This window comes from Orycteropus afer, unplaced genomic scaffold, assembly GCF_000298275.1.
Source record: "Orycteropus afer afer isolate SDZICR_OR568_19922 unplaced genomic scaffold, OryAfe1.0 scaffold00219, whole genome shotgun sequence".
Lineage (NCBI taxonomy): Eukaryota > Metazoa > Chordata > Mammalia > Tubulidentata > Orycteropodidae > Orycteropus > Orycteropus afer.
Window position 1 is genome coordinate 1,860,213 of NW_006921806.1, and position 12,163 is coordinate 1,872,375.

The following is a 12,163-nucleotide window of genomic DNA, read 5'->3' on the forward strand; positions in this document are numbered from 1 at the left end:
TACCTGAAGAACATAACTTTGGTTTAACATTAAAAGTTCATTCAATATCATTTACCATATGAACAAACTAAAGAAAGAAACAGTATTATTTGAATAGATAAAAAATTATTTCACAGAAATCATGATAAAAACATTAATGAAATTAGGGGGAGAAAAAGAACCTCAACCTGTTGAAGAGCATCTATGAAAAACCTATAGCTAACATCATAATTAAAAATGAAAACTGAATGCTTTCCTCCTGATATTAGAAGGTAAGGAAGCCCATTCTCAACACTTCTGACATTGTACTGCTCCAAGATATTTCAATAAAGCAAGAAAAGGACTGAAACTCCAAGATATTTCAATAAAGCAAGAAAAGGAAATAAAAGGCATACAATTTGGAAAGAAAAAGTAAAACTGTCCTAATTCACACATAACATGATCATGCATATGGAAAATCTTAAGGAATTTACAAAAAAGCTACTAGAATTATTATAAGGTCACTATGCAAAAAAAATCAATTATATATCCCTAGGCTAGCAACAAACAACTGGAAAAGAATATTTTAAAATATAATGCATAATGGCATCAAAAATATATTTGGAATAACTTTAACAAAATATGTGCCATATCTGTATACTAAGAGGTACAAAACGAGTCCTGAATGGTTCAATGTCGACAAATTCTTTTTGATACAGTATCTCTGTATATTCCTTCTATCTTCTTTTGAAACTTCCTGCATTGTTCAATTCTTCTGCCCATAGAATCCTTCAATCCTGAAACTCAAGGCTTGACTTTTTTCTTCAGTTCTTCCAACTGAGAAATGCCCAGCAGGTTCTTCCCTTTTGGTTTTCTAACTCCAGGTCTTTGCACGTTTCATTATAATATTTTACTTTGTCTCCTTGACCTGCCATTTGAAATCTTCTGTTCAGCTCTTTTATTTCATCATTTCTTCCATTTGCTTTAGCTACTCTCCATTCAAGAGCAAGTTTCAGAGTCTCTTTTCTGACATCCATTTTGGTTTATGTTTTTCTTTTCTGTCTTTTAATGACCTTTCGATTTATGTATGATGCTCTTGATAGTCTACAACTCATCTAGTCTTAATGTTTGATGCATCCAATCTAGTCCTGAGATGGTGTCTAAATTCAGCTGGGATATACTCAAGGTCATAATTTGGCTCTAGCAGACTTGTTTTAATTTTCTTTAGCTTTAACTTGAACCTGCATATGACCAACTGATGGTCTCTTCTGTAATTGGCAGTTGGCCTTGTTCTGACTGATGATATTGAGTTTCTCTATCATCTCTTTCCACGAATGTAGTCAATTTAATTCCTGTATATTCCATCCAGCGTGATCTATGTGTATAGTCACTGTTTACATTGTTGAAGAAAGGTATTTCTTTCTTTCTTAATTGTGATTTGGGTGAAAATTTACAGAGTAAATTCACATTCCATACAGCAACTCACATACACTGTCTCATGACATTGACTACAATTTACCACAATGCAACAGCTCCCCTCCGACTTCCTCCCCATAGTTACCTCTTCCCTGGTCCTTCCCTCCTTGCATTCCTGCTCCCTGAACTATGTCCCTGTGCATACACAACCCTTCTATTCTCCCATAATTGTTTTCTCCAAAAAGTGTATCTACCTCAGGTAAATGTTCACCTCATATGCCTGTCTTTTGTTTGGCTGGAAGCCACAGGTATAAGTTCAATTCCAGACCTGAAGGGCAGCTAGGGGCCATAGTCTTAGTGGTTCCATCAGGCTCAATCAGACTAGCAAACCTGGTCCCTTTTTTTTTTCTCTCCAAATGATTTTGAGTTTTGTTCCACATTGTTCTCCCACTCTATCCAGGATCTCCTACATAGATCCCCCTCTAAGTGGTTGACAGTGGTAGCCAGGCACCTTCTAGTTCTTCTGGTCTCATAGTCATATAGGCTGAGGATCGCATGGTGTACCAGTCACTTGGACTAATTGTTTTCATGAATCTTTGGTTTTCTTCATTATTCTTTGCTCTTGATGAGGAAAGACCCATTGTTGCATCTAGATGGCTACTTGCAAGCTTTTAAGATTCCAGTCGATACTTGCCAAAGTAGGAGGTGGAACAATGTTTCATGTAGTATGCATGTTATGCCAATTGAGCTTGATGTCCCCTGCGACTATGGCCCCAAGCCCACAGATCCAATGACTCTCTCCCTCTGGGTAGCTGGCTGTGCCCAAGAAGTGACTACAACCTTGTCCCTTGTCAGCTCTACTATAAAAGAAAGGTATTTCTAATGAATAGGTCTTTGGTCTCGCAAAATTCTATCATGCAATCTCTGGTGTTTCCATCACCAAGGCCATATTTTCCAACTACTGATCTTTCTTGTTTGTTTTTTACCTTTTGCATTCCGATCACTAATAATTATCAGTACATCTTGATGGTATGTTTGATCAATTTCAAACTACAGAAGTTGGTAAAAATCTTTAACTTCTTCATCTCTGGCATCAATGGTTGGCGTATAAATTTGAATAACAGCCATATTAACTGGTCTTCCCTACAAGTATATGGATATTATACTATCACTGACAGGGTTCTATTTCAGGATAGGTCTTGAAACATTTTTTTTGACAATGAATGTGAATTTGTTCCTCTTCAATTTGGCATTCATGGCATAATGGACTGGTACCCAGAATATATAACAAAGCCTTAAAACGTAATCGGAAACCTGCATATTAAATAAATAAATAACTAGGTATAATAGACAAACAACTACTTCTCCTTAAAAGATACACAGATGGCAAATAAGCACATGAAAAGAAAGATGCTCAACATCATCAGTCATTAGGGAAATGCAAAATAAACTATAATGAGAAACTTCTATACACCTATTAACCAAAAAACAACAAACTCACTGCTGTCGAGTAAGATTCGATTCATAGCAACCCTTCCTTGGGTTTCTGAGGCAGTATCACTACAGAAGTAGATTGCCCAACCTTCCTTCCGAGGAGTGGCTGGCTGGTGTGTTTGAACCACCAGCCTTCTGGTTAGCAGTCAAGTGCTTTAGGCACTATGCTACCAGAGCTCCTATACACCTATTAGGATGGTTAAAATTTTCATAACAGGTAATACCAAATATTGGTGATGATGTGAAGTAACCAGAACTTTCACCACTAATGTTGAGACATAAAATGGTGTAACCACTTTGGAAAACAGTTTGGCAATTTCTCAATAAATTAAATATATACCTACTATAAAACCCACTGCCATTTCTGACTCATAGCAACCCCCATTGGGTTTCCAAGGCGGTAAATCTTTATGGAAGTAGATTGCCCCATATTCCTTCTACGGGGTGGCTGATGAGTTTGAACTATCAGCTTTCTGGTTAGCAGTCAAATGCCTTCAGCACAGCACCACTAGAGCTCCTTATACCTACTATATGATCCAGCTATTCTACTCCTAGGTATGTGCCCAAGAAAAACAAAAGTATATACCACATCCACACAAAGACTTTTATAAGAATATTCACAGTCAGCTTATTTTGTAATAACTAAAAACTGGAAACAACCCAAAAATCTGTGGGGTAGCCTTATAATGGATACTACTCATCAACAAAAAGTAATAGACTACTGATACATGCAAGAACATGAATGAATCTCATCATAATCATGCCGAGTGACAGAAGCCAGGCAATAAAAAGTAAGTGTTACATGATGCCATTTATACAAAATTTTAGAAAATGCAAACTAATCTACAGGTCAGAAAGTAAATTAATAGTTGCTGGGGGCATGTGGGGAAACGAGGAAGGACAGAAAGGAGAGATTACAAAGGGACATGAGGAAATTTTTGAAGAATGATGGTTATATTCACTACCTTGATTATAGTGAATGGTTGCTTGCGTACACACATATCTTACAACTCATAAAACTGTACACTTCAAATATGTGCAGTTTATCATATGTCAATTATAACTTACATTCTTAAAATTTTTTTACATATAAAGAATATTTTTCTTTTGCATCTGGAAAAGGATCTGAAAAACATGACAAAATTTGGCACAGTGTACATGGTATCAAAATATACCTTAAGGTCCTAGATCTGAGATTCTTAGAATTTTTCTATGATTTAACTCCTTTGCACTGGAAAGACAATTTCACATGATTGTGATAAAATAAACTGGAAAGTGTTTCAAAAAGAAATGGCATCAATGAGGGACACCATGAAAATCAGACCAGTATCTCCTAGCCTGAACAAAAGAAACCACAATGCTGTCATTAATTTCTTAGGCTGCTGGGGATGAAAAGTGAGTAGCAGGGGGTTGGTTTGGTCAGAGGTGCAGGTATGCACTCACAGACTAAGACCTGCTCTGTTAAGCCACACCAGATTCAAATAAAGAAATTTCCCATGGCTTCTTATTTTCCTACTATATTGTGAATTGAAATTCCTTTTATAGTTAATCTAAATGTCAAGGTGTTTCTTACCTACTCTCTTGTCTCCTGTCAAACCAATTCATAAACATTTCTGATTATTTTTCCACACAATGCCCCTGCAATAACTCTCCTCTGCCTACAGCATCACTGCACACACTGATTTCAGGGCAGATTAGCTGCTAGATTGTGACTGACAAGTAGTTTAGGTTTGCTAACATGAATACACTAAAGGTGGGTTCACCAGCTGAACAGAGAGTCTATGCTCTAATGTTCCAAAAGGCGAAGGATAGGCCAGCTTACCATCTGCTGTTTCCAGAATGCTCCTGCCGCACCCCCGAGGAATACCTCTCACGGAAGCCACCTGTGGACGCTCACAGTGTGGATGCTCCCCAAGGCCTGTGGTGACATCAGGAGGGGCGGAGTGTAGGTCTGTTTTTAAAAAATACACCCAAAATAAAAGTGGTCATTAGGTCAAAGTGTATAAAGTCTCTTTTCAAACCGTAACTAGACTTAAGCTTCATCAAGCTGAGCTGTAAGCAGGGAGGGTGGTGCTCTGATGAATTTGTTTTTCTGGCTGACCAAAGGCACACCAGGACCTTGTGAACCCTCAGAAACACATTTGCAGAAATGTGCAAATGTGGATTTTCTAGACCAAACACCAATCAGAGCAGAGGTAGGAGGAGGGTGAACATGCTGGCCCCACAACAGCCTAAAGAGATTTCATTTGAAAATTTTCCCTCAGTGAAGCAGAAAGATATTTGAAATCAATTGTTAATGCACCTTTTTTTTTTTTTTTACATTATGATAAAAGCTTCTATAAGTTACTCCTCTTCCCCAAGAAAAGTACATCAAATATTATAAAGATATTATCTTTGCAGGCCTCAATGAATAAAACTACAAAAATAAATATTGTCCCCATCACCACTTTAAACTATCTACAAGACTAAAGAGACAACAATCAAGTCCTTAAAGTAGAAAATGGGTGTCACATTTAAACACAAACTATATTAGACAGAGAAAACATTTAAATTCATTCCTTCCGTTGGCTGCATGTACATTTTTGTGTTTAATTTTCATAGTAAAGGAATATCTATCTATTCAGAATGCCAGTGTGACTATAAATCACTATATAAATTAACATTTTGATTGGGTCTACCATGAACAAAAGCACTTTGTTCAACTATCAGAAACTGTACTCTGCCATGATATTAATTAGACACTGACTCATTTTTAAGAGCTTGATCTCAACCTATACTGGGTAGAGATCTAGTCATCTGCTTGATCTTTCCATGAATGGATCTTTATCAACCTTACATGTGACATACTGACACTTATAATTTTAAATCCTGAAATTTTAAAATTTAGGATTATTTTAAATGCAAAGTAAGAATTTTTTTAGGTATGTGAGAAACTGAAATTATATGGAAGCAGAATACAAATGTTTACATAGCAGAATGCGTCCTTTGGGAAAATCTTTTAAAACTTTAATTAACACAACCCTTGAAAAGCTTGATGTTGATCAAATTAGCATTTTAAAGCATGTCTATCAAAAGATGCTTTCAGTTTTTTTTAAAAAAAAATTACCCTTCTAACCTACCAAAGGTAGGTTTAAAGGCATAAATGGAAAAAAAATACATATTCATATAGGTATATTATCATGTCAATTATAATTATACAGGTAATTTTATAGACTATAAAGCATTTTCTAAATAGCTATACAAAAATAAACTATATTCACAATAAAAATGAATAAATTATAATATCAAAGGTATTATATTAAGGTATTTATATTATGTCAAAATGTTTAATAAATTTGATTTCTTTAATCCAAAACTGAAAATACTTTTTAAAAAATGACTTTTACCTACTATGTTCTACCTCAAGTTTCTTTTTACCTAATGCATTCCTCCTCCTTCCTGTGCTCAAATTGAAGAATTGTCTAGCGTTAGACACTAAAACAAAGAATGTGTTTTGTTATAAGGAAAGGGAAATTGAGTGATTAGAGATTTAGAAATTGAAGTCAGCTATATTCAGCAAACACTTAGCACATGAAGACGATAGTCTGCAGTATTCAACAGAGCGCTAGTTAAGATCCTTTGAAACTTATAATTAATCACAAGATACATATACTAGACCAAGCAAATGAGATGGCAAAGACATGATAGAGTAACTGTCTACCCAGTAATAACTTACATTGTAAATCTTTACACCAAAGGCCTTTCAGAAAATGAAAAACACTTAATTTACCCATACATTAGTGTTAAGTGTTTTTGTTAAAAGGTACCCCACAACCATAGCAAAGTCAAAAACTATTTGATGAAACATTTTGAACCAATGTATGGGACCAACTCTCTACACTAGGCATGCTCTTATTTCTAGCCTGTTAGGAAGCAGGTTGGTGATTCCTTAGCATCTAGTTAGAAGGGAGTGTGCAGACACATCTAGACAATAAACACTCGAACACTTTCACACGCTGTCTCACCTATAAAAGAGCTTCCAGAACATTTAAAAACCACCATTGTTCTCATACTGGAGTTAACTGTGTACTTCTGTAAAGTTAAATCACCATAACAAACATAGAAGAAAAACATCAGTATAAGAACTGTTTCTCTCAAGCTATCAGCTGTACATCTCCTCAAGGAAAGGTAGGCAGGCAGTGACCAGAGTTACACATGGGAACACTCAGTGAAGCCAGGAAAACAATCCAGTTGGGTTGTCTGCAGAGAGGCCCCTTTTCAAGAAGAAATGTTGCCCAGGGACACCCTGGATCCCATGGCCCAGCTCTTCTCATACCTTAGCTATTCCCATACCTTTTCCTGAGCTTTGGGGCTCCTCTGTGTGCTGGGTATACAGGGGTGGGCAGAGCAGGCAACTTGGCTGCTCATCTAAAACTCTTACTGTGGTAGAGGAAACATGCAGACGTGCCCTGATTCAAATGAATAAAGAAATCAGCTGTTGTGGAGAGGGGCCTAGAGGACAAAAACTGGAGTGCTTCTGGAATGCTCCTGACCACCTGACAATACTGGATTTGCTCCTAATTCAGCCCAATTTGGCCAAAATCTGACTTGTAGCAACTCAGACTGAGCCTGCATGGTCCAGCATCTCTGCCTAGTAGGCCTCCACCCTGAGCAGAGACCATCGTGGTGCCCAATACGCTCATCCCACAGCTTTGGCAAAGTCACAAATAAAAGCAAAGAAATTAACAGAAATTGAGCAAGCTGGGCATTAGCTCTGCTTCACCACTGAAGAGATGTGCCATCTTGGACAAGTTACACCAACCTTCCTCACCTAGAGAGGACAGTGAAGAGAATCTTCTAGCACACGAACTTATTATCCCATGAACACACTATCAAGGACGTATACAGCCTCACAGATCAGCTACATAAAGCTAAGTATACTACTATTTTTGCTTAAAAATATGATTTCAAATGATGAATACTTTTGCAATTTTTTCCTTGCTAGGATTAATGTAATTCAATGGAAAAAATGATTTCGAGAATAACTATGCATCTATATATGGGTCAGCTTTAACATCTGGGAAAACAGACTATTCCTTTAGCACAGTTTAAATTTTCACATATTCTCATTTCCATAGGAAAGTTACCATCCCCCAGAATGCCCAACCCTCTGCACAAAGGGTGTGTCTCAGCTGCAGTCAGCACAGAAAGAACAGCCACATGTGGTCGGCCTGACACTTCTGCTACACACACATATTTAACTCTACACCTTCTGGTGGAGAGGAAGGAGGCACAAGGAGGGAAAGGACAAGCAGGACTAAGATCCAGACACTTGACTGGGGTGAAATTTGACTGCAGACACTCATCACTTGTGTTTGAGGGTATCAGGCCAATTTGTCAAAAGACAGTGACAAACTAAATGAGCTCCAAGACTCAATGAAGCCCCACTTTGTCAATTTAAGGGTCACATGGTACTGTCAGAAGAGAACCACTTAGTACTGAAGCCACGTGGCTTCAGGTAGGGAGGAAGAAAAGGAGGTTTCCAGGCTCAAAAGTGTTTTATTCCATTCAGGATACCTTCCCACTCTCGTGTTTGGGTTGAGGGCTAGTTTACCTGGTATCTGGAGGAGGAAAGGAATGACATGCTGCAAACTGGCCTCATGCCTTGGTATCCTACCAGGCACAGGGGCAATTGACAACCTGCAGCAGTGTGCCAAAAATACAGTGGGCGGAAGAGAGCATGGGGGCAGCCAGCCAAAGTGACTTGGTAGCCTGACTGGACAATTACCCAACTGTCCTGTGAACCTGTTGTCTATGCCACTTGCCTCTTGAAGGCAGGAAGGGTGATGACAGCACTAAGGACTTCATGCACTTCAGGACCACAGGGCAGGCTCCACATCACAGAGGAACCCCACATCACAAAGGCATCAAGAACAACTTTTGTTACCATAAGAAAAAGAGAGGGCAGGTCTTGATGGGGAAAATTTAGCCATGGTAGGCCAGACTGCCCAAGGATTACTAAAGATTCTATTTGAATGATGAACTGACCAAATATCACCCCTACTTCTTTCCAGTGCAGTTACTAAAAACTCAGATCTGTTATTCTTCCTGGCAGATGAGCACATTCTTTCTGGATACCACCTACACCAGCTCTGCTAATGGGGGTCCACGGCCGCTCTGTACTGACCTATGTGGGCGTGGGCCGCAAGGCCGGTGAGTGCGGCGGCAGTGCTGGGAACGGTAGCGGGTCTCCCTCCCGGGTGAGATGAGGTGGAGGATGCAGAGGATGAGGTGGACGAGCCCTGAATGACCCGGTCGAGCCAGGGCTCGACGCTGGGATGGCTCTGGAGCGGAGTGGAGGTGAGTCGCCCTGGTCGCCGCAAAGAACCCTCATCTTCTGAGGCGGACGAGGTGTCTGTGGTCAAAATAATGATGACAGGCATGTGATGAGGGAGTGAGTCATAGGGAAGGGGCATCGACACACACCTGCACCGTCCATGCTCTGCATGGAACATGCTTCTGTGCAGTGCACCACTCAGCCATTCAAGGCTGCCCCTCAGCACAGAGGGCACCAGCTGGATGGCCTCTGAGATCCAAAGAGCTTTATTTGGGGAAAATGGTTTAATGACCCTTCAGATTTCCCCAAGGTGACTTAGTCATGGGAGACACCACACACTGGGAGTGAAAAAAAACCCTCACATTCGCACAGAGGTCAGTATGTAGTATGTCAAGGTTATGAATACTAAAGGAGCCCATGATGGATAAATGCTCAATGGACTACCATGTTACTAGTGAATGTCCATATGCCCTGTGGACCCCCTACATTACTAATGTATATTCAAATGCTCTGTGGACCCTCATGTTATTACTGATTGTCCAAATACTCCTTGTACAATGACTGAATATCCCAGTGCTCTGTGGACTCCCATATTAGGACTGGACATCCAAATGCTCTGTGGACTCCCCACATTACAACTGAACATCTGATCACATAAAGCCATCTTGGTGCAAAGCCCGGTGGATTAACTGCTCTGGCAGAAGCAGGCATGTTCATAGTAGTGCACATCACCCATATGTCCTACAGGATCGCCATACTCCAGGTTCTGCATCTTATGAGCAACGCCTGTAACACCACATTGTTTCTGTTCTATGGGTGAGTCCCCCAGCAACCTCTGTGGGGCACAGGAGACTGCAGCGTAGACCTGCCTCATAGGTGCTACCCTGTCCATGCATCCTTTCAGGGGAACATGTCAATTAACTTGAAAAAAAATTCCTTCCAGAGAGCTATTACATTGCAGGGATTGCAATCAATGTTATGAAACAAAATGTGTATGAACTACTGTATGGAAAATGAATTTGCTCTGTAAACTTTCACCCAAATCACAACAAAAATTAAAAAAAAAAAAGAATTCCTTCCCTAAGACAACTGTTTCAACCATGAGAATTAACTGCAGAATTAAGGCTACACTAAGTAAGCATGACTTGGCATTTTATTATGGTTTTACGACTATTAAAATACTATTTAATGTTTGGATAATAGCTTGGCCATACTTACTAGAAACAATAATTTGACAGCCTTTTCCAGTATTTTTGTCAACAATATAAATTTTTATTTTTTTTTTTCAACAAGGAAATGCTACTAAAGCCTCTACATTATCTTGTGAAAACAGTATGTTTAGCTTTTACTGTTTAGTATTTCCAAATTCATCAAACCAAAAATGAGTATCTGTCCAGTTTTGTTTCTTAAATAACCTGACAGGCAATAGTGGCTCACGGACACAAAGCCATTAAAATGATAACTTCCTGGTATAGTTTAACAGGAAGGTTAAAATATATTAGTCTTGAAGACAAATTCCACATAAAAGCTTCCATTTGTAATGTTTAACATCCAAATAACAATAACAAAATAAACCCAAAGACTTCCAAATATTCTTATAATTTCCAACATGTCCTGGTAATAGCATAGTAAATAACAGTTACTGAGATGAAAGTAACTTTAAAATTATTACAGGGAACTTTCAGATTCTATTAAGTGCACATTTTAAGTTCTTCTCTTTATTAAAACATTTAAATAGTATCTTAATAAAAAAATTAAAATTCACACCAAAAGTCCAAACAGGTATTCAACTGGATGAGAACTACATTGTATATACCACCGATTTTTTTTTTTTTTAATTTATTTTTATTTTTTTTATTTTTTATTAGGATTTGGGTGAAGATTTACAGAGTAAATTCACTTTTCATACAGCAGTTCACATATACTTTGTCTCATGTCATTGACCAAAATTTACAATGCAGCAGCTCCCCTCCCACTTCCTCCCCATACTGCCCATGTAACTCTCTCTGTCTTTCTCATCCTCAATGCTGCCATATTGGTCACTCACATTTGGTACATTGCCCTTCTCTTCACCCAAATCAATATTTATCTCTATCTATCTAACAGCATTCCCTCCCCTTCCCTCCCACCCCTGGTAACCAACAAAGAAAATGTCCTCCAATATATAAACCTTTCCTTAACTTTTACAATAACTATACCACCGATTTTTAAGTTTAGGAATCATTAAACAGAATATACATTTTTATCTCCCATATTCCCAAATCTGAACAACAGGTAGAATGAATATTACTATATTACTGATGTTAGCATATGGAACAGAGAGGAGCACTGTATACTGCTTGTACGCACCTGGAGGTGTGTATGTGTCCACGGATGAGTGCACGAGTGCAGAGCGCCGTTTCGAGGGCATGGGCATCTTTCTCTCTTTGTACTTGGCCAGTGCTGCCTGCACAGCTTCCGTGTGGACATCTACACAGAAATGGTCACAAAGACTTCTTGAATGGCTAGTTACAGAGTAAAAACATCGAGTTTCATTCTGTGCTCAAGTTCATTTAAAAATGTGAGAGGAGCACAAGTTCCGCCCAGACGTCAACCTAGTCCCCAAATCCTTCTCTTCCTGGTGGCTGAAGAGGTGACACAAGCATTAAGAATATGCACCCACCCCTTTCTTCCCTACCTCATTCCCAATTTCAATCTCCATGAAAAACAATATTATCACAATACTGAACTCAGAGAAGACTTGACTAACCTGTAAGGATGAGAAAAAGGTAAATGCAGTTAGGATCAGGGAACTCATCCCATGTCCTCCTTTGAAGAAACACTCAGGAAAGGACTCTACCCCAAAACACAAGATTCTGTACAGAAGAGCCAAAACATTTGAAAGACGAAAAGAGAAGGGACTAGTATAGTAGGCTCAACTAACCACATTCCACACAGTTAGGATCTGCATTGAAAGCAAGAAAGAGCCATATACAGCTG

General features: G+C 38.8%; 1 protein-coding gene across 1 annotated transcript in view; it reads right to left on the bottom strand.

Moving 5' to 3' along the window:
* DIP2A (disco interacting protein 2 homolog A) overlaps window positions 1–12,163 on the bottom strand; it is a 210,749-nt gene that overhangs the window by 130,036 nt on the left and 68,550 nt on the right. Inside the window, exons 4-6 of the mRNA XM_007948674.1 lie at window positions 11,534–11,653; window positions 9,035–9,262; window positions 4,691–4,819 (exon numbers count right to left, since the gene is read on the bottom strand). Coding sequence (XP_007946865.1) covers window positions 4,691–4,819; window positions 9,035–9,262; window positions 11,534–11,653 — 477 coding nt within the window. The remainder of the gene's footprint in view (window positions 1–4,690; window positions 4,820–9,034; window positions 9,263–11,533; window positions 11,654–12,163) is intronic.